The sequence below is a fragment of the Lichenostomus cassidix genome, chromosome 5 (assembly GCF_008360975.1).
Source record: "Lichenostomus cassidix isolate B80296 chromosome 5, HeHo_3.0, whole genome shotgun sequence".
Lineage (NCBI taxonomy): Eukaryota > Metazoa > Chordata > Aves > Passeriformes > Meliphagidae > Lichenostomus > Lichenostomus cassidix.
In genome coordinates, this window is record NC_139486.1 from 34,003,757 (window position 1) to 34,026,443 (window position 22,687).

Below are 22,687 nucleotides of genomic sequence, written 5' to 3' on the forward strand. Positions count from 1 at the left end.
CCCAAGACTTTTCAAATGCTCTTTCCCCTCCAAGCAGGAAAGGATGCAGATTTGGGCTGCTGATGTACCCTGTCCTGAACTTGCTTTGTGGAATCAGACCGTGCTTTCTGCCCACAGCTTTTGTAAGCTCTGTACTGGGATGAGGTACCTGTTGAACTGGAGTGGACCTGGGTCCTGTTCACGTAAGAGCTTCCTTCTGCAATGTAAAAGCAGCTTTAAGCTGGTGTGCATACTATGATAAAATAAGAGTTCAAATCTCTTGTTCACTGCCACAGCAGTGTAAAGACATACTAAGTAGAAATGAGAAATTGACCCTGTCTGAATTAAGCTCCCCTGGGAGACAGGCAAGCACTTTTTCTCACTGAAAGGAAAACTGAGGCACAAAGACATAGTCCTTATGTTTGGGTTGGCACAGGATGTCAGTGGGAACTTGGCACTAGATATCCATGCTGCTGCCCTTTGTTCTGTGCTGCACTAATTCCTCACTGAGGGGAAAGTTGGGAGTTGAACAAAAAAAATTTGGGGGAGATGTGTTTGGGTTTGTTTTTTTTTTTAATGTTTTTTTGAGGTGAGGTCCCTGTTGCAGCACTAACAATGGGAATTAGTCAAGAATTCTTCAGTAAAAGACCTTTTCCTCTGCTTGTGATGAATGCTTGTTCATTAAAACTGAAGCTTTTTGTGGAAATTCCATGGGAAAAGTTTTGCTGGTCCAGACAGAATTTCTGGTCAAAAGAAACGAGAGAGAGAGAAAGGGAAGGAAATCTGCCCTGCCTGGTATGGCCTGTAGCTATGGGGTTAGGCTATTCACATGGGTTCATTGGAGCTGGGCAGAAGCACAGAGGGAGGTTAGAGCCTCTCTTTTGCCTGACTTGGAAGAAAGACTTCTGTCTCTTAAGGATGTAGGAATCTCTTCAATGTGGCTGGTTTTGGTGTCACAGTCTCTCTCTTCTTTTAATAAGAAAAGATTAGGGTGCAGAAGAGCAACATTCAAAAAATAATCTGCTGTGGTTGGATGGCAGATGTTCCTTATGTCCTACCCTAATCATCCACAGCATCTTCACAGCCACAGTGAATGATGCTTTGTGCTTCGTTTCTGGTAGAAATGAGGGTTGTTCTGTGTCAGGAGAGCAGCTAGGGGAGGCTGCCTTGTCCCCAGTGGCTGCACAGAGCCCTGCAAAAAGAGCATGAGAAGTGTTAAGCACAAGACATTGGCTAGATGCAACTAGACACCCTCTCTTCTCAGCTTTGTAGGGTAAACAAACACCCCATCTCTTTAATAACCATATAGTTTATTAGACAGTCAGATGAGTCCCTTACCTCATCCATCATTTTTATTTGTATTGTGCAGGCACTAGATGTATGTTTGAATGTCTATACTTAAGAGACCAGGAATGAGAGACCTTTTTATGAATCTGACGATGTATTCCTCAGAAGGCCATTACTAGGGGAAAATTGTTGCATAAGTAGTGTGCAACTGCAGATGTCCAAGCCCTGTTTTCCTGCCATAGCTCATGGCTTCAGAGACACTACCTTAAAAGTATGTTTTAATGAGTGTTAGAAGCAGTCAAGAATAAGAAGGAGCAAACAGAATTTTTGAGCTGAGCAGTTGAGGTAAAATGGATATTTCTGCCAATGGCTCTCCTTTTTGTGTGCGTGCACAGATTCCTTATTGTTTTTTCTGTAATTGTTTTTTTGGTAATCTAGATTTGCTGTCTCATGAAGGTTTCACTCCTCAGCAACAGCAAGTTGGCAAGTGTTACTTGGTTTCTTTGCTGATGGTTGTCTCAAGTCAAAGCAAAGATGGCAGAAAACAGCAGAATGTGACAGTGCCTTTAAAATAAAGAAATAAATTAGTATAATATTATTATTTGTTCTAGAAAGACTGTGTCCCACTGACTTGCTCTTTTAAATGTTCTTTCTCTAAATGTTTAATTTAGGGAAAGAAGGAAAACCTTTCTTTCTATGCCTGCAACTCCCATTAACAGGGAATAGGCTTTTAAGTACCCTGCACATATAATAAATACATGCTACTTTCTAAGATGACAGCTTAATTTCATACCTGGCATTACACTTTCTAGTTTGGCCATAGGTTTTCACTATTCTCCATTAACCTGGCCTTGGCTACAACAGCAAAGTTTCCAGTAAGCAGTTTGACTGGAACAGGCGGACTCCAGTGTACTGGAGCTTGGATAGTGTTTGATGGTTCCTTTGTTACCCATGAGACCATCTTTCAGGGTGACACTGCATGCAGTTCATGCCAAGACCCTTGCTAGGGAAACTTCTGGTATGCATTTCCCAGCTGATTTTGCTGGTTTTTGAATACCCCAACTGTTAATATTAATGTTTATTTTTTAAGGGAATTAAGTGCTGAGAGAGTGGTATCCTGGAGGAAAGAGTCTCTTTGGGGACTAGTGCTAGTTAATACATTCTGCTTAGTAGACAGATGTCACTGAAGGAAATTTCCACAAGGCTGTTGTCAATGTGTTTGCTATTGTGATCTCCTGTAGCTCATGGAAGGCATGGTGGATCTGGAAGGGGTTCAGAGAAGAACTGTGCCATGTGGGACTCTTCAGCGTGTAAAAGAGATGAAGTAGGAATCTGTAAAGCAGGGAGGAACTTCCATAGCAGCTACTTCTAGATGTATGTTAGAAATTAATAAAGTAGGATCTCCCTGATGTTTCAGTTGGAGTGCTGTCATTGCTAATGATGGGCTACCGAATGCTGGTGACAATGGCAGAGTTTGCATCTTTATATCTATCTGATATTAACTGAACAAAGCCTGTAAGATTTGTTTCTCTCAGCCTTTAAACACCCTTCAAACAGAAACAGCTACCAATTAGTTATGTATTCTGGTAGAGACTATTCAATTCCCGCAAATTTCTAATATGTGCAGAGAATTTTTCCATTTTTTTATGGCATAGCACAAATGTGTAAGTATGCAGATTTATTCAGTGTAATTTGCATACCTAACTGCAAATGTATGTAAAATAAGATACTAACTCACTAAAGACATTTATTATTTTTTCTCTTGATTCAATAAAAGTGGCATATTTCTTTGTTCTGACACACAAAGAAAACACACTTTATTTTTTTCAGAGTAATTTTACTGAGAGTTTTGCAAGACTCAAAGGACTTGAGAAATCTTGGTTTGACTTTGTGCACTCGGGAAACTTTTGGGATTTAGATAGAAAAATTCCCGGAATGTAGTTCACTTTAGCAGAAGTTTGTGGTTTTTTCCTTTTGCTTTTAATAAAATGATGATAGGGAATTTTGCTCTTGCTTTTTTGCTTCCCCAAGCTGCCTGAATGATTTGCCTCACCTGATGGCCAAGGTGTGAATTGCTGTCAGCAGACTGTGGGTAAGTGGGGCCCCTTTGATGTGAGTGGTTTGTTAGGGAGCCTGCAGGCCTCTGCCTCAATGACTTCTCTGTCCACATACAGCTTAGGAACAGTCTTTTTTTTTTTTTTCCTCAGATGTGAAATCTGTCAGCAAAGTGAAGTCAGCTTAAATATCAGCTGAAGCTTGAGCTCCCTTTCAGTTTTTGTTGACTTTATCCCCTCCTGCTTCTTCATGGTCAAGTTTCTCTCTGCTTGAGTCAGATTTACCAACACTTAAAAGTTTTTATTCTATGTTTCTATTGTATGGGTTTGTGTGTGGCAAAGTTCAGGTGCCCTTCGCATTCCCAGCCTTGACAGTGATCTGAAATGTTGAGGAGAGTGAGACTTTTTGGGGTCTCTGAGACTCTTTCAGCTGCTACAATTCAATTAGAAACCAGTAAAAATGTTTCTGGTTCCCAGGCATGCTGTACTCAGGTGATGCTGTGCAGATCTGCTGGAGTTTTTTGTTGTACCTGCTGTTACCAAGCTGCAAATTGGCACCCCTTCTGTTCCCCAAATACGTAACAAAACTTACTCTCTACAGCATAATTTATCACCAAAATACAAGATATGGTGTACCAACAGGTAGGCAAAATATAGGGAGCCTGAGCACGTGTTATTTGTGTGCTGAGCCACTCCTGGGAGCAGGATGCTGAGGTTATGCCATGTCTGCGGGCTGATGATGCAAACATCTACAAATTTGGGATGAACCTATGCTATCATTGGTGGTCAGTGGAAGCATTTTATGTATTGAAAGCCTGAGGTGGCTCTTGGCTGTGGCAAGTAATTACAGGTCTTGTGGCTTATTTGTAAAAAGAAAAGAAAAAACACAGTAAACTGTGGGGGAGAGGAAGGCTAGGAAAGAAGAGGACAGCTGTTCCTGGTTCTGCTTTTCATCACTCTCCTAAGGGTAAAAGTTAGGAGTTAGATTGTTGTCTTTTGTTAACCTAGACTTAGATGTGTTTTCAGCTATCTTAACTGCTTGCTTTTCCTCACTGTGATACCTTCAGTAGTTTACAGAGTTGAAATAATTTTCAAGTTGAATCAAACTCATCTCAGGGCAAGAATGCTTGAATACATATAACTGAGAATTTCTGGCTGTTGAGCTGAATAGGTCTTATCATCCTGCAGGTACTCTGTGTAGAAACAGAGTTTCCCTCCCTTAGATGGCTGGTCCTTGTTGGAGGCAGCAGCCTGGCACTGTACATGCACCTGTCACTCCTTTGTGGGCAGTGCTCGGGCTCTGTGTGGCAGGCTGGCTGCCTCTGGCTGCCTTCTGGGCTACTTCCTCTTCTTTGGTGCTTGGCACTTCTGTTCTCTTTGACAACATCTTTGGAAATAGCCCTTTCTGTGTAATAGGTTATTAAGGGACAGGGCCTTAGCTGCCCCTCAGTAGAAAGAAGCATTGGGTGCCCTTTGTTTTCCAGGTGAGGACAGCAGTGGAGAGTTCTGGAGAGGTGATGATAGTGTGGGTAGAATGGGATATCCCATTCTGTTCCCTGCTGAGGTGTGTGCAGATGCTGTCCACACTGGATAAGGCTATGTTAAAACATAACCTGCTCCTCTTGGGATCATGTTGGAGAGGTGCTGTTGAGAGGGAGGAGTGTTTTGCAGTCTGGAGAAAGAGACAGAGGGGCAGGGCAGGATGTTTGCCTCCCTTGTTTAACTGGAAAATATAAGTCACAGTTTATGATCTCTCAGTTTGTGAAAACATAATCTGGGAAATGCGTACCTCATGGCTGCATTAATAGTGAATTATTGTTACTTGATAGTTCATTTCCAAGATCCAAATGATCAAGAAGAGTTTTTCCTGCTGTTTCTGGTATCCTGGGCACCTGGCAGTCAATGTCTATAATCCATAAACTTCTTGTGTCACAGCTAAATGTAGGAGAAAGCTCTCAACCCAAAAGTACCTGAGAATATAGACATACTGATGTTTGATGCAAAGGAGACAGACACAAAGGGCTCCTGATGTGAAGGATACCCCATATCATGCTGACCTGAGGACAGTGATACTGATTTGATTCTTTTTCTACCCCTTCCAACCTCCCTTCTGTCTTCCAGAAAAAGTTCACTCCTGTGACCAGGAAAGGCAGAGCGCCTTGGAGGAGGCCAGGCAGAACCCCCGGGAGGGTATTGTCATCCCTGAGTGTGCTCCTGGAGGACTCTACAAACCAGTGCAATGCCACCAGTCGACTGGGTACTGCTGGTGTGTCCTGGTGGACACGGGACGTCCCCTCCCTGGTACCTCCACTCGGTGAGAGCTATAGGCAGGCCTGGTGAGGTGCCTGGCTGCAGAAGATGAGATATTAAAAAATACTATTGCAATATGAAATCAGTGCCTCGCTCTAGAGGAGTCAGCTCTACACTGCCTTCCCTAGAGCAAGCAGTGCTGTATGTGATGTTCCCTGTTGAGCATTACTATGCAACTCCCTCTCTATAGTTGGAGTTGGTGGACAGAAACTACTGTCCTTACTTTTCTCTGTGTTAAGTATTCATGCAAAGTAGCCTTTTCTTTTCTTCTGGCTTGCAGCTTTTGTGAGGTAGGGAGCAATAAGGGCTTTGCTTAAGAATAAAGATTATGGGTATGAGCAGTGAAAAGACAAGTGTCTTTGTTGCATTATTATCTGCTTTAGACTTCCATGTTGTAGCCACTTGAGTCCCGACCAGTAGGGATTTAGAAGACTGCTTGTTGTGCATGGGTAGATTTTAAACTAGTAATAGATCTTCTTTGTTTTTGAGTTACTCTCTATCTGAAACTATCTGAGGGATCTTTTCTCGCTTGGAGTTTGGAAACAAATTGTGGGTCTGGCAGGCTGTAAAGACAGGATAGTAAGAGCTGAGACCTAAACTCTGCTAGATAATTGTGATTCTGCATAGCATGGATAGCTTGGAAAAAAATCTCAGCCTATGCCCACAAGAATAGGAAGAGGGTCTTGTGCTGTTTGTGGGTTTCAGTTGATAGCTGGTACTGGACTTCAAAGCTTGATCTTCCTTTCCACTTCTGCTGCTGTTGCTGACTGTCCAATAGCAGGTGCTTGAGAATGGTATTTCTTCTGGAGGTTTGTTGGTTTCCCCTGCAGTAAGCAGGCAAGGCAAAACCCATTGACCCTGAGAGTAGCTCAGTTGGTCAGACTGTGGTGCTAATAATGGCCTGGTTGTGGGTTTGATCCCTCACTTAAGAGTTGGACTCGATGCTCCTTGCTGGTCCCTTCCAGCTCAGAATAGTCTGTGATTAGTGACCATGTGATGACACTAAACCTGTGTCCCATAGTTTAGCTTCTGCTGTTCTCCTTTTTCAGGTATGAGACCCCAGTGTGTGAAAGCGATGCCAGATCAAAGAGCACAGAGATTGATGATCCCTTCAAGGACAGAGAACTTCCAGGTTAGAGGAACAAGATCCTGTCTCTGCCTTCTTACCTTGTCTCACCTTGGAGAGGGGGGGACCTTAAGAGGCAAAGAACACTGTTGAGGAGATGGGGGATTTTCCTCACAGTGCATGCTTTACCATGGGGTTTATTCTGTGTTTTTTTTAAAATCACCTCCAGTTTCAACAGTGAACTGGAAAAGGCTGGGTGTGTCCTGTGGGGGGTTATGTTTATTGCCTGTCTGCCCTTTGGAAACATTTCTGGGATTAGAATTTTCAGGAGAGAAAACAGAATGCTTGGAGACTTCCTGGGGGAAGAATGGTTGGCATGATTCTTGCCCAGAGAAGTTGTGAATGCCCCAGCCCTGGAAGTGCCGAAGGCCAGGTTGGATGGGATCCTGAGCAACCTGAACTAGTGAATGGCATCCCTGCCCATAGCAGGAAGGCTGGAACTGGATGATCTTTAAAGTCCCTTTCAACCCTAGCCACATTCTAGGATTCTGTGATTTCTATCACTGAAAATACCCCTGTCTATGGAGAGATGGGGAGATGGAGGATCTGATCCTGATTTGTCTGCCTGAGAAATGCTGCACTTCATGATCTTTTTATGCAGTCTGAGGTTTGTTTGATTGGCTGCTCTTGTATGCAAAAATTTCTTGGTGAGCCAGAACTCCAGGGCGTGAGAGAGAATGTTTCTTTTTCTTTTTTTTCTGCACTTATTTCTTAGCAGAACTAAATGTTAAGAAAAATTCCTCCTTTAATTTAAGACTGATTGTATCATTTGCACTCAGTACTGTCAGGGGGACCACTTACCTTATTCCTCTTGTAAAGGTTTGTCCATTCTTTAGACTCTCAGTGCTGCAGGCAGTATGCTTCTTGGCTTGTGTGAAGAGACCCTGCAGAGGCCCTGGTGGGAAAGACATAAGTTCAGATCATTGCACACCTACACATACTCTCTTCACAACCTGTCATGATTGTGGCCAGAAGTAAAAAAGAAAAAAGGAAGGAAAATGTTGCTTGTACATAGCAAATGGCAAGCTGCTAATTCCTGCAGATGGTGGGATGCTGAGACCCCAGGGAGATGACTTCTAGCAAGTAGTTTTTCAGCCTTTTCATTACCTCAACAAAAAGCTCCTATAAGTGTGGTCTACTCTGGCTGCAATAGCAGCTTACCCATTACAATGCTGACATTTTCTGGATCACATTCCAAATGAGTGCTGAGAGGTGTGCGTGTGTGTAATGTACATAATATGGAGACAGTGAAGGGATTGTTGGTTAGCTATTGCAGAGGATAGAGCCTGTAATCCTGCAAAGGAGGGACTTTTGTCAGATCAATTTGCAAGCTGCTTCCAGCTGTCAAGGGATTACAGTACGTTTCTGGTGCTCAATTTGGGGTACATGTTCTTCTTTGCTTGTTCAAGAAAAGCAGAAAGTGTTGACATTGCTCTATGTTGCTGTGGGAGGTTGTTTGCTGATGTCTGCTGCCTTAATCAGCTGAATAATTGGTAGTGCCTGGTGGTTTGGGCAAAGAGGTGAGGGATATGGTGATGCTTTCTCTGTCATATCAAGAGAAAACAATTGGATGGGAGGTGATGGGTTTTGGACAACAGTTTTGGAGGTGATGTGTTGAAGTTAAGCATGCTTGTTCCTTGGTTGCTTGTTCCTGAGCTTGTTCCAGGCTAGAGCAATTGTTACAGGGTTTATGTGGTAGTAAATGAAGCTTGTTTTAAGTGGCAAGGATATAGCTTAGATTGCCTTTTTAAGGTGAGGAGGTGGACAGTTTCATTGTAATGGCCTGGCACTGCTTATAATAGGAGGCTCTGTCAGTCTGTGGTTATGATGGTGGGGAACTAGACAGCCTCAGCACTAAGTAATGGAAATGGTTACCAAGCTCATCTTTAACACAGTTTGTCTTGCTTAAGCCAGCAGTGACTGGGGTTGACTACCACATACTGAGTCAGTTTGACGTATTTCCTATGTAGTGTGATCATGAAAAGAATGAATTATTGTGGTAGGTGCTGGCAGGCAATGCTTTCTGTGCCTGAAGAGGAGAATGCAAGCAGCAGAACTTGCCTTATGCTCTGGGATACTTTATTCTGTCATTTAGGGCCTCAGAACAGCCATGTTTGCATCAGAAGATGACCCAGGAGGTACTGAATTGTTTTTTAAACTTCTTTGGAAGTGTCACTATGGGAGCTCCTGTCTGCCAGGCACTTCCAGCACATCCCTGTGGTTTTGCTGGTAGAGAACTGGGTGAGACCATAAAGCAAACCACACAGTCTTCCTGCCAGATATTGTTGATGACCCTGCATGTGTCTGGACAAAAGCTGCAGGACAAATTGCCACGCAAAGAAACCCACTGAGGGATTTTTCTGCCTTTCCTTAGGGACTGTGTTGATGGCTGCTGTCTTAAAAACAAAGGAGGTTCTGGCTGTTTCTTGCTGAATCAGGGTAGGAGACCATGCCTGTGTGTTCTTGCATTAAACCTCCTCTTTTCTTTCTGCAGGCTGCCCAGAAGGGAAGAAAGTTGAATTTATTACCAGCTTACTTGATGCTCTGACTACGGACATGGTACAGGCTATTAACTCAGCAGCACCTACTGGGGGTGGGAGGTGAGTCCAGAAAACACTCCAGCTGAATGCCACCCAGGTGGCTGCAGAGCTCTGGGTGCCCCTGAGGTGGGGGCAGGAGGGAAAGGGGTTGCTGTGACTGATATGGGTTCCTCTGGGTTGCTGGGAGAGGATCTGAGGCTGCTTTGTCCTGTCATCCTAGCACTGCCTGCCTCCTCCTGCCCCTCCTCCCTGGCAGCTGCTCCGCCATAAAGGTTAGTATAGCCCATTTGAAGTGTGAAATGAGAGCTCAGTGGGAGGAAGTGGCTTGTTCTTTTGTCCCTTGGTGCATGAAAAGACCTAATAAAATGCAAATGGATTGAAGGAGACCGTGTGGCCTAGTGGCTACCACAGGGAGTGAAGAATGTGAACCAAATTCTTGGCAGGACCAGCACTGTGGTTTTGCTGTGAGGCTGCAGCCAGCCTGCCAATGAGGAGAGGAGCTGTTTTTCATGGCCCTCCTCTCTGATCAGCTGCCTGTCCACCTCTTTTGGAAGGAGCAACAGGCCTGTAGCAAGAGGTGGGCAGAAGTCTGTGTTTGTGGGGAACTGGAGGAAAGCTGAGGCTGTGTCTCCCCCTCCTGCTTGGTAACAGCAGCTCCCTGCAGCGCTGCATCGGGACAGGCCATTGCGAACAAACCGTGATGGATTGAAAAAGTGCTGCACTGCCTCAGCTGGGCAAGGCTTCTGTGGTTCTGGATTTGCCTGACTATAAAAGGAGTCAGTGCTGGGGCAGCTTGCAGGGGTGGCACAATGACTAATGTGCTCATGTTTATAGGGGTCTGGAGATGGCAGTGCCTCGGCACATATGTTACTTCTGTGGGTATTGCTCCAATGTGTTGACAGTAATGTTGATCACCTGCTTTCCCCTTTCATAATGGAGAAGGAATCAATGCCATCTTTTAACTATTTAAGACTATTCAAAGTCCTGGGTGGCGTGGCTGCGTCCCTTGGCTTCAGTATGGACTACTTGTGAACTCATATGGTTTTAACTTTGCATTTGGACCTTACAAATCAGGCCAGTGACTTGTATGTGTGCCTGAATGCTGAATATTCTGTAACCCATTGAATTAGCACTCTATGCCACGCATGTCTGTATTCACATAAACAGGATGAAAAATGCTCGAAGGATGGGAAATACATCGCTCTCTCCCAGACTTAAGCATTCCAATGTCAATTCTGTCTAATTTGGATGGTTCAAATGCAGTGGGTAGGGGTGGTAGGAAGCCCTGGAGAGTATTTGATATTTATTTGGCATCTTTGGTACTGGGACTGAAACACAGCCAATGTAATCATCACTCTTAAAATAAAGCTTAATATAAACCAGTGTTGTAGAGACCAGAGATGTATACCCCCACTGCACTTCTATAAACCAGGAGGCTTGCTTCCTAATGTTCCCCAAGCTTTGTGTATTTCTCAGCTTTCAACAGAGGCCTTTCTGGTGGAATTTTTCACTGCCCAGGTCCTCACACAGTCATCACATTGATTTATTTTCCACTCCAATGTCGGCAGCCCAGTTGCGAGGGGAAAATGAAATCTTTCAGCAGGCTGTCCTTGGTAAGGTGAAAGACTGCTACCACCCAAATAATCTGCCTGCCCAGAGCCATGATTAAATTCAGATAACTGCTCTGGTGTAATTTTCCATGTGCCTCAGCTAGGCTAAGCATGTGCCCCTAAGAACATGTGCCAAGTTTTTCCAATATGCCATGATGGGACCATTTTGTTTTAAAGTGATTTCAGAGAATTTTTTATATTCATATAAAAATTTAATCAGTACATCTTTCATTTCATTTGTGTTTGGAGTTGGGAAGCTGTCTTTGTGCAGTGAGCTCTCCTTTCCAGGAGTCCCAAGGGGAGGAATATCTTGAATTCTCTCTTCAGGAGTTGGCTTCTGATGGTGTGAACAGATGTATGCTTCATTAGGTAAAAAATGGCTGGACCCAGAGAGTGTCTGGTGGCTAGTCACAAGTGGAGTTCCCTAGGGCTCTGTATTGGAGCCAGCCCTGTTTTTAATGTAATTTTCAACAACCTGGAGGAGGGAGTTGAGTGCCGGCTTAGCAAGTTTGCAGATGACACCATGTTGGGTGGGAGTGTTGATCTGTGGGAGGGCAAGAGGGATCTGGACAGGCCGGATTAATGGGTCAAGGCCAGCGATAAGAGGTTCAGCAAGGTGAAGTGCTGTATCCTGCACTTGGGTCCCAACAACCCCATGCACTGCTACAGGCTGGGGGATGAGTGACTGGAAAGCTGCCCAGCGGAAAAGGACCTGAGAGAGCTGGTCTACAGCAGCTGAACATGAACCAGCATGTGCCCAGGTGGCCAAGAAGGCCAAGGGCATCCTGGCCTGGATCAGGAACAGTGTGGCCAGCAGGACCACAGCAATGATTGTCCCGCTGTGCTCAGCACTGGTGAGGCTACACCTCAAACCATGTGTTCAGTTTTGGGCCCCTCACTGCAAGAAAGACACTGAGGTGCTGGACCAGATCCACAGAAGGGCAATGGAGCTGGGGAAGGGGCTGGAGCACAAGTCCTATGAGAGGAGCAGCTGAGGGAGCTGGGGGTGTTTAGCCCGATGAAAAAGAAGCACTAGGGAAACCTTCTTTCTCCCTACAACCACCTGAAAGGAGGCTGTAGTGAGGTGAAGGTTGGTCTCTTCTCCCAAGTAACAAGTGACGGGATGAAAGGAAATGGCCTGAAGTTGTGTCAGAGGAGATTTAGGTTAGATATTAAAAAAAAAAAAAAAAAATCACAGAAATGGTTGTAAATTATTGGAACAGACTGTCCAGGGAAGTGGTAGAATCACCATCCCTGGAAGAGTTAAAAAATATGTGGATGTGGAGCTCAAAGATATGGTTTAGTGGCGAACATGGTGGTGATCCTGGGTTGACAGGTGGGCTTGATCATCTTGGAGGTCTTTTCCAATTCTGCTGGAGGTCTCTTCCAATTAACAATTTTATGATTCTGGGTATATCTGAAATTGTCTAGATGACCTAACTTGACTTTGGCACTGGAAATGAAAGTTCTTTTCCAAGGTGAAGTGGTATATTACCTATTGGGTTAGTTACATGTTTAATTAATTTTCAGCTTTAACAGCTAACAAAATAACTTTTTATGACAGTGCTTATCCTATATCTCCCTGGCCCAGATTTACTGAGAAGTTCATGTTGAAAACAAAAACTAGAGATCTGACTATCTGATATGTCTTAACATCAGTCATGTCAGTTTTAATGTCTTAATGTCAATTTTCTTATTTGTGAGGCAAGCTTCACTTTTAAAGGTTCTTCTTCATCTTGACTGCCATCATGATGACAGAATAGGTTCTGTATTCAAACACACACTGATTCCCTCTGTAGCCTCCTCCTTTCTGATCCTTTATAGTGTTCAGCGTTTCATGCCCCTGGGCCTTTTTTAGATTTTGAGCAAATGCATCCCATTATCGAAGGTAAATTTTTAACATATCACCAGCAAAACTTACGCCCGATGCAGGGGACAGGCCAGGTAAACAGCAGGCTGTACCCCCATGTCAGCTGTATCTTGTCCTATGTATTTTAACCAAACAGAGAAGCTGCATGTAGGAGTTTTAGGGCAAGGCAGGGAAGTATTCCTGTTTCTCTGTGGCAGCAGAGAGATGGTACAGGCGTACAATACGCATCTTTAGTATCAATATTAAAATAAAGGACCAAACGCAGAGAAGAGCCTTTCCAAAGTGTCAAGGACTAAAAAGCTTAATAGTAAGAGTCTTAAAGAGGTCAGACTTCCTTAGAGTACTAAAAGAAAAAAATAAAAAAGAAGGTTGGAAGTTGATTTTATAAAAGCTGAGTATCTCTATAGGGATAAAGGCTCTGCAGGCCTAGCAGGGAAAAACATGATTAACTGAATATAAACAAACTTGTGATCAAAATTTCTTTAAAGCAAGGGCAATTCTAAGCCAGAATGAAATCATGAGGGAGGTGACTGATTCCCCCTCTCTAAGGCTTTCATCTTAGGCCTGATGTATTTCAGAAAAACTTGCTTTAGTCAAACCTGAGTTATGGTCTCAAGATTAATTTGATTCACATTCTGTGGGTATGATATCCAGGAAATCAGATTAGATTACCCTGCTGCCTTCATTTTGAATCTGCATATGTGAGTGAGAATTTCCTGTGTTTGCTGAGTGTCTTTGCAATAAATGTCCATATTAGCTGGGGGGGGTTGGGTGTTTTTTGGGGTTTGGGTTGTTTTTGTTTTGTTTTGTTTGTTTGTTTGTTTTGTGGAGGGTTTTTTGGGTTTTGGAGGGGGTTTTTTTGTTTGTTTTTTGTTTTGTTTGGCAGGGAGGGAGAAGCATGGGGAGAAATTAGGGATTGGCCTTTGAAATACTACATAGAGCTGTGCTAAATTGCACCCAAAAACAATCTAGTAGCAGCAAACTGAGGCAGTTAGTTTGGGTTCTTGCAGGGCATGTAAGCAAAACCTGGTAAGACTTTTTTTTTAAAACTGGGCATGCTTAAAACAACCTTGTAATCCCTTATAGGTCTTGTCTTGTTTAAGGAAGTTCAAAGCTCTTGACTTTAATTGAGTTACTCTTGCTTTACAATAATGTAAATGAGATGAGAATTTCCCTTCCTTATGGACCTGGTTTATATTACAGCATAATAGCCAAATAGACTTCATTTAGGGTTTTGAAACAGAAAATCTCTGGTAAAATTCGTTCTTAATTTTAAGTTTATGTAATAACTCCAAGGCACATCTTGTTACTGTATGTTTTCAAAGTAATTAAGGGAGCACTTGTAGGGAGTTGGTTTATTAGCCAGTGTTTGGTATCCTTATTGAAAAAAAAGCAGTGTTGAAATTGTTCACAAGCAAGTACTATGTGATAGGTACAGCACTTAAAAATTTAGATTTTGCTTTAGTATATTTTAGTCTACTTTCTAATTCTGATACAGTTGTATTACACAGGGTCTAAACTAAACTAGATCAAAGGGAATCCCAGCCTGGGTTTCCCTTATCTGAGAAATTCTCTTTGGTCGCTGCCAGTTCAGAAATGAGATTTAGTTGCCAAAATGTGTGCATTATGGCTTGCTGTGTTATCAGCAAAAATATTATTGCTCTGTGGAATTTAAGGTAAATGGGCAGTTTACAACGGCCACCCTTATCATGTAACACAGCAGCTATCAGTCCCTTAAAGTTGCCAATTATTCCCCATGTAATAGCCCCAAAAAGTACTGCAGAAAATAGCCCTGAGGTTCCTTTTCATGCTCTAGCTGAGCATTTTGAAGCAGGCAAGCACAGCTCAGCACATCTCCAGGGTGTTCTGAAGCCAATCCATGTTTTAATAAAGATTGACACTTTTAAACAGTGCAGGAAAGTTGATGCTCAACTCCTATTGCATTTCAATTGATGTTGGATACACACTTCTCTTAGTCCTCTGATGGAAATTCCAGCCTAATTAAAGATACAGGAGGGTTCATGTAAGATGAGGGTCTTTGAGCAATCAATGAGGAGTGAAGGGAGGTGATTTTTTAACCTTCTAAATTATTTGTCCTACAATCTTTAGAAAAGTTGTGTTCAGAGTAACGTTTCATATACAACTTAGCCCGAGGAGAGGAAGAAACTGGCCTGTAACAGGGAGATAAGTTTTAACTGTAGAGGAATTATGCATTTCCCGTAATGAATTTGGACTGTGTAGTACCCTTTTGTTTAGTCTGAACGCAGCTTATTTTTTTTTGTTGTTGGCTTCTTGAATCCTTGGCTACAGGAAAGGGGGAATCATAAAACAAATACAGGATCCTTTTGCAATTCCGTTAGAGTAATCCTCTCTGATTCAAACCATGTTCCACTGTTACAGACTTTAGGCAACTGCAAAGAACAACAAAATGGGAGTAAGAAGTAGAAGCAGAGCAAGAACAATTTTGAATTTTATCTCAGTTTGTTAAACTCATTGCTTTCCATTGCTCAGTGCTGGCACTTTGGTGAACATCATCAATGCTGTTATGGTCATTGGCTGGAGGGTTCAGTCACTGTCCAGCCATTCTTCATTCAACAACAGCACCAAGCAAAGTACATATATATCCTTGCAAAATATTTTCAAGTCATAGGAACTTACAGCTTTCACTCCTTTAGACATCCTGACCACAAACATACCTTGTGTGTTAGGAATGAAAGCTGGACTAATTTATTTTTTCACTCTGTTGCATTTGCTAGCAGCTTCTTGGCCATCACTATTCTTTCATCCTGGAATAGGATCTCTGGTTGATAGGTTCTGCAGTCCAGCTAGGTGATGAGCTGATCTTATTGCCCTTCCCTCCTTCTGCCTCAACTGCTAATGTTGCTACATAAAGTTTGTATTACAAAAGAATAGATTTTCTAAGTCTTCAAACAGATGATCACATGATGGGTACTTCAGAGATTGTAACCTTGCTTTCTGTCCAAGCAGTAGTTTATATTAGGCTTTTTTGTCACTGCACCAGTGCTGTGGATCCATGCAGCCTGTGCAGTGGGGCTGCAAGTATTCAGGGAGAAAAGGACCAGCTTTGGTAGGAATGGACTTCAATTTATTTAGTAAAATTTCGTGGGACATATTACACTTTGATAGCACAGTTGCATGGAGCATAATGTGATTGCACACTGTACATGATTCTGTTAGGGGAGTGATGTCTCACATTTGCTGCTCTTGTATACTTTACCCTAAATACCTCCACTTCTTCCCTGCTCTTTCACACTGAGCTAACTGCTCCTTTCTTGCAAGGGCCTCGAGGGCTGGAAAGCATTACAGATTGCACCCAAAGTACATATTCACACTGCCTTTTTGATATTTTGGCAGTCATTCTCTGATCCAGAATTCAGTGCAGCTCACAAAAGTGTATGCCCATGTTTTTACATACCCTCTTTGCATTCTTCCAGTTACATCAGATGATGTGAAGGTATTCTGTGGAAGAGTGCCTCAGCTACAAGATAGTATTGTTAAAGGTTGCAGTACCTTAACACACTTATCTCCAAGCATGAGCCACCTAAGAAATAAGTGTTCTGCTATGAGGGAGCTCTTAGCACATTTTACAGAAGGAGGAGCAAGAGCCTGCTTGGAAAAGACTATATACTTGATGCCAACAAATTTTTAAGAAAGCTGAGAGAGTCGGTTTGCTGTCCTAGGCTGTTAATGACAGACCATGCTTCTCTTCATTGTTGGAATATTGGTGGGCTTATGCTGCATAACTAAGCTAAACTTGTTGGCTTGTGTACAAAAGCAGTCCAGCAACAGCAGGTTACATTTGGAAAACTAGCCTTCACAGACCTCCTTTCTTCCCTACCACTCATTCTTTAGGATTGGTTGTTTTGCCACAGAGTGCTAAAAAGGAACAATTTGGAACAAAAGTAAGTACAGCTGTAATGCAGTCAACATGAGAAGGTTGAGAAGGCTGTCTACGTTTTGGTAGTGTCTGCTACAGATACTACAAAGCTGCTACAGCACAGAAGCGAGGTACTGGAATTCAGTGGATTTTAGTGTGATTGGTGTTAGAGCAAAAGATGTTGGAAATTGAGAATGTACAGGGCAGCTTTGTTCTGTATTGCTTTTTCTGGTTCCTTTATGGTCTGAATGAGAGACAGCCCAATAATGAAGTTTGTATCTGAGGGCTGATTTACTTCTCTTGAAACAGTAGTGGGGAGGAAATAGAAGGACAATGCCCTGGAATACTGGCCAGTCTGTGCTTGCAGGGCAGTTAGGGCCCCAGACTTATTTCAGCTGACCCAGCAGGCATGGCTGGTGTCATGGCACAACAGCAAAGCTAGGTGGCCTAGCAGTGCTGTGTAGTTGCATAAATTCATGTTTCATGGGTGGTGCCTAGGTGCCTTGCACAGGCAGTGGTCAAGTCAGTCAAGGTAGTTATACATGGTATTGTAACTTCAGCCATCTGTAGTGTGTCATGTAATTTCATGAGCCAGGGAGATATGGCCAGCCTGAGATGATGGGGATGCTTCCTGTGCTGGGATTCTGGATGATAACCAGATAGAGCAGGCAATGAGCCATCTCAGGAACTGCAATCCTGCTAAGCCGGCCATCATGTTGTGGTAAAAACTCAGAAATGGCTGTATCTTCCCTTTTCCTAAAGTCATAGCTGTTAAACTAATTCCTTTTAGCTCTGTTAGCATGCTACAGTTTTCAGCATGAGCTCTCAGCATATTTGTAATGGCAAAGATTGTCACCTCATGAGTCAATGTATTTGTATAAGCCTGTGAATTTCCCTGATTTTCTTTGTGAAAGTGCTGAAGAGAGCCAGGTTGCCTTTCTTGATAACTCCTAAGAGCTCCTCCTTGGAGTGCCTCTGGAAAAGAGGCACTTTTAAATCCTGCTTCTGAATGCCTCTTCAGTAGATAGTGAGAAACTCTGTTGTCTTTCTGCTGTTGGTTCTAAGATGCTCTGCTCTTTTCTCCATTTCTACCTCTCCAGTTGTGGGCCTTCAGTAAAAGAGGGCAAGCCAAGGTGTGGCAAGGGGAATCTCACATGTAAAAGCTCAGGTTTTATTCTTCTTTCTCAGCAAAAGCAGGGTATTGCCCCAGGCAATACAGAACTTCCCCTAGGCTGTTGGAAACATTCTAGTCTTCAAATGATAGCCAAAATTTTTCCAAAATGAGAGAGTCCAATAGCTATGTTAATAAATGTCATAAAAACAAGACACAGGATGTCTTTATATTCTCTCCTGTCCTCCTGGTCATTGCATACAGTTTGGAAAATCTGGGCACTCCCTTAACTTCCTGGGGAGAATTTTGCAATTTTTGCTTGTCCATAGGTGACTCCAGGGGGTTACCTGGTATATTGGCTCCCCAAACTAAGCCAGACTTATTCCTGACCCCTTCTTCCTCCTGCACAGTGTTTATCCTATTGTGCATTGACCACATGCTGTGACTGAATGCCAGCCTGCCTCTCAGTTAAGAATTAAGTTAAGGAAATAGTTTCAAGTAAAACCCTGGGAAAAATGTTATGCAGGTTGTTTGCCTCTCTGTACTGTGTTTACTTGTTGCAAGGATTCATGTATCTCTGGATAGGGGCTACTCTTCTAATTTCTGTCCTCATTTGTAAAAGGCATCAGAGAAGGTCAGTGAGGATCTCTGTTCTCCACCTAAGTGCAAGTTCTTGCTTTCTGCATATTGCAGATTCCCCCTCACTAATGATTTAATTTACCATGATGGTAGAGTATGGGAGGGGGTATTTTGCAGGCTCTGTAGCTGCATTTGAAAGGTAAAAATGGTCACACCAGAAAGTTGAATACTTTCTCTCTCCTACTTCCCAACAAAAATATATTCAGTGACCATATAAGTATTGATCCTATTAGTTTCTGAAAGAAGGTCAGTGACAGTCTTAGCATTTTATTAAGGTACTTGGGTTCATATTTCCCCAGCTAGAATGCCCCAAACTCACACTAGAACCTGGCTGTCTGCAGCAGGCAACTGTTCCTCTCTCTTTCCTGGGGAAGGAATTTATACAGCAGCTGGATATGTCTCCTGGAATAAGTCAGAGCAATCAGTGCCAGTGTAGCATGTCTGACTACCTATCCACTAATTTCCATGCACTGAAATGCTTTATTCTTGGAAGGAAAGAAAGGCTCAGGTCTCAGCCTCATTTCAGCATCTTTTCAGCTTTCACTGTTGGCATACTCATTATATGGAGAAAAGGCAGACTAGTTTAGAAAGAGTTTCTTCCTTGATTTTCAGTATCACTGAGGAATAACCCCTTTCCCACTGCTGCTGCAGAGCACCAGTCACTGCTTGAATGGGATGACTTAACAGTGCCTGTTCAGCGATGGCATAATGTTGAAAGGCAACATTCTCTATTTGTATGTCTACACCTTTTGCTGTTCCTCCTTTTTTTCCCTTCTCCCCCTCTCTGATATTGTTGTCTACAGAAAGAAAATGTGAATCAAATAGCATCAAACTTGTAATACCACAATGAGTTAAGAAATGAAACAAACTGAAGTTGCCTGCTCTGTAATACTGCTTTTAATGGATTTGTGGTGTTTGTCTGCTATGGAACTCTTACATATAAATCAGCTATGTGAAAAGCATTAAAAATGCTGAGAATACAGCACAGGAGTTCAGATTATATAAACAGATACAGGGAGAATATTGCATCTTGCCAAGGACATTTTCAAATAATGAATGTGTCTTGCATTAAATTAATTTGTTTCTTTTCTGAAGTCTAGATGTTACTGTCACAGAAACTACCTTGACAGCTGACACTCATGGCTCTCCTGCTGTTAACTTGAATGGGAGCCCAAGGGTAAAAAGGACCAAGGAGATGGTCTCCTGCCCTCTAATGAGAATTGTTCTGGGATTAGGCAGAGTTTCAGCAACTGATGTGAGGAGAACCAGAGCTACTGAGGGTATCAGACTCCAAGATTCTCTTGGCAATTCACTTGTTAATGCTAAAGGACACTTTTAGAAAAAGTTCATCTGTCTCAAAAGAGCCCAGCTAAAAGGAGGAGATTGGAAGACCTGTGTTTTTTGCTTTCTTTAAATACAGCATAGCACTTGCCTGATTCAGAGAGCAGCTCTTGCTCCTCAGCATGCTCTTGGCAGTGTTGGTGAGAGCACCCACTTGTCGGGGGCCTGTGCTTTCTCTGTTCCAGGTTCTCTGAGCCAGACCCCAGCCACACACTAGAGGAGCGAGTGGTGCACTGGTATTTCAGCCAGCTGGACAACAACAGCAGCAATGACATCAACAAGCGGGAGCTAAAGCCTTTCAAACGTTACGTGAAGAAGAAAGCCAAGCCCAAGAAATGTGCCCGGCGTTTCACTGACTACTGTGACCTCAACAAGGACAAGTCAATCTCACTTCAGGAGCTGAAAGGGTGTTTGGGAGTCAGCAAGGAAGGAGGTGAGTACCTTTTCTTCTCCATTGCATGGCAATAAAAATTGACAAACGACCAATAAAAACTGAGTTACAGCAAACTCAGGAATCCTTTTTCTCCCAGCTGTTTCAAAAGTGCCACAGTTTGTGTGAGCAAATGAAGGGGATTACTACACTGCCATGCAAATATAGTTTGTTACTTGTGTTATGGCTCCATCTTCTATGCATTATCACAGACCTTTGTGCTAAGCAATGTACAGAAATAGGGCAACAGATGAGCCTTGGCCAGAATTATGCTTGTACTGTAGAAGTCCTTGGAAACCACAGTTCAAATCAGGACCCTTCTGAGTAATACCCTGCTAACAATATTCTGTTGTCTCAGCCATGCAGGTTGGATGACATATGAGCCAGCACAGACCCAGTCTTTCTCTGGAGACCCTGTTGACAAACAGGAATAATATTTATTTTCATTGCTAAATTCAGCATGCAAGAAAGTGGATGATGCAAAGAGAACAACCCAGAAAGAAAGAGCAGGGTTGTACTGTTGCCCTTTTTCTTGAAGTAAATTGTACTTCAAGACTGGGGGAGAAATAAGGCATGTGAATAACCTATTTTCTTTTCTGGTTAGTGTCTGAGTAATCAACCCAACCTCCTACCTTTCCTTCCTTTTTCATCTTTACCTCGTCATCTTTGGGACCCAAACCAAACTGATATTTTTGGAAATTTTAGGAATTGAAATTGTTAAACCCAAATTCAAAAATTCTCAGTCATTCTTGACTGTGGGCAGACTTGCTTGGCAGGGGAAAGCAAACAGGGAGGTTCCAGTGGACTAATTTCCTGTGCAGGTGTTTTGGCTATGCAGACAGCTGTTGTTACAAGTATCATGGTAGTTGGAAAAGGTGGGTAGTTTTTTTTTTTTCTCCCATCTTAGTCTTTCCTTAGTTCTTTTCTCAGGTTTAGCATGAGTGGGAAGGGAGTCAATACATTTGGGTGTTGGGAATTTGCATTTTCTAGGTGCTTTGAAAACATCTTAATTACCATAATAAGCATATAGTGTTACTTGTCAGCTGTGAGGAGCATTCAGCTTCCCTAGCCCAGTGGAAGTGTTTTTTTAGTCATCAGTACCTTACTGAGGAATGACATACAAAAATAGCAATCCTTAATTTTATTACCTTTCCAATAAGACAAATATGCCAAATGAGTTTTACTGCTTTTTGGCCTGGAATAAGACTCTCTGGAATCTACTGCCCTGGCCAACTTACTGTTCAAAATTTAGTTTATGGAAGGGGTAAAAAATCAAAGGGAGAGAAGGAAGAAAATGTGAAACTTTGAGCCCATGTGAAAGGAAAAGAAAGCAGCAAAACATTGTTGGGAGTGCCTGATTGTCCAACTGTTTGCTGAGAATACAACCTTGATCTTTCATAGTTTCTTCTGTTGTATGAGAACAGGACTGTGGTCAAAAAGGGGCTCTGATCTTGTTTCATCATACAGCTCCCTATACCTACTACAGACCTGATAAGCCTTGAGGTTCAAAGATGAATGGATAAGTGAAAGGATGGTGAAGACTAAAAAGGAGTGGAGGGGGCAGTGCAGACAGCAGGTACTAACATGTAAGAAAGAACTGAGGGAGAGTATTCTAGAGGGGCAGTAATCAAGCTTCTGATGGATCTTTTTTGGGAAATCATGAAGTGTGAGGTGGTAGATGACATGTTTTCTCTGCTTACTATTCATAAGAACTGCTACATTTAGAAACAATCAGTATCTTTGCCTTTGACATGGTCCCCCACAAATGCTCTCTAGATTGGAGAGAGATGGTTGGATTATTAGGTAGATAAGGAATTGGTTGGATGGTCACGTTCAGAGGGTAGTAGTCAATGGCTCAGAGTCCTGATGGACACCAGTGACAAGTGGTGTTCCTCAGGGGTCCATACTGGGACCACTGTTACTTAATTCCTTCATTAATGACATCCTGGGATTGAGTGCTTCCTCAGCAAATGAGCAGGTGACACCAAGATGAGTGGTGCAGTTGCCATGCCTTAATGATGGGATGCCATCTGGAGGGACCTGGACAAGCTCAAGAAGTGGCCCCATGGGAATCTCATGAGGTTTAAGATAGCAAAGGGCAAGGTGCTGCACCTGGTTCAGGGCAACCCTCAGTATCAACACAGGCTGGGGATGAACAGATTGAGAGCAGCCCTGCTGAGAAGGCCTTGGGGCTGCTGGTGGAGGAGAGGCTGGACATGACCCAGCCATGTGCACTCCCAGCCCAGAGAGCCAGTTGTGTCCTGGGCTGCATCCAAAGCAGCATGGGCAGCAGGGAGAGGGAGGGGATTCTGCCCCTCTGCTCTGCTCTGGTGAGATCCCACCTGTAGTGCTGCATCAGCTCTGGGGTCTCAGCACAGGAAGGCCATGGACCTGTTGGAGTGTGTCCAGAGGAGGCCACCAAGATGATCAGAGGGATAGAGCACCTCTCCTGTGAGGAGGGGCTGAGAGAATTGGGATCGTTCACCCTGAAA

At 43.1% G+C, this 22,687-nt stretch overlaps 1 protein-coding gene across 8 annotated transcripts in view; it reads left to right on the top strand.

Annotated features, from left to right (window-relative positions):
- Positions 1–22,687, top strand: part of SMOC1 (SPARC related modular calcium binding 1) — a 166,020-nt gene that overhangs the window by 133,519 nt on the left and 9,814 nt on the right. For all 8 annotated transcript variants that reach the window (XM_085062182.1, XM_085062184.1, XM_085062185.1 and 5 more), the window contains 4 exons: positions 5,442–5,634; positions 6,680–6,762; positions 9,251–9,356; positions 19,951–20,198. In XM_085062182.1, coding sequence (XP_084918308.1) covers positions 5,442–5,634; positions 6,680–6,762; positions 9,251–9,356; positions 19,951–20,198 — 630 coding nt within the window. The remainder of the gene's footprint in view (positions 1–5,441; positions 5,635–6,679; positions 6,763–9,250; positions 9,357–19,950; positions 20,199–22,687) is intronic.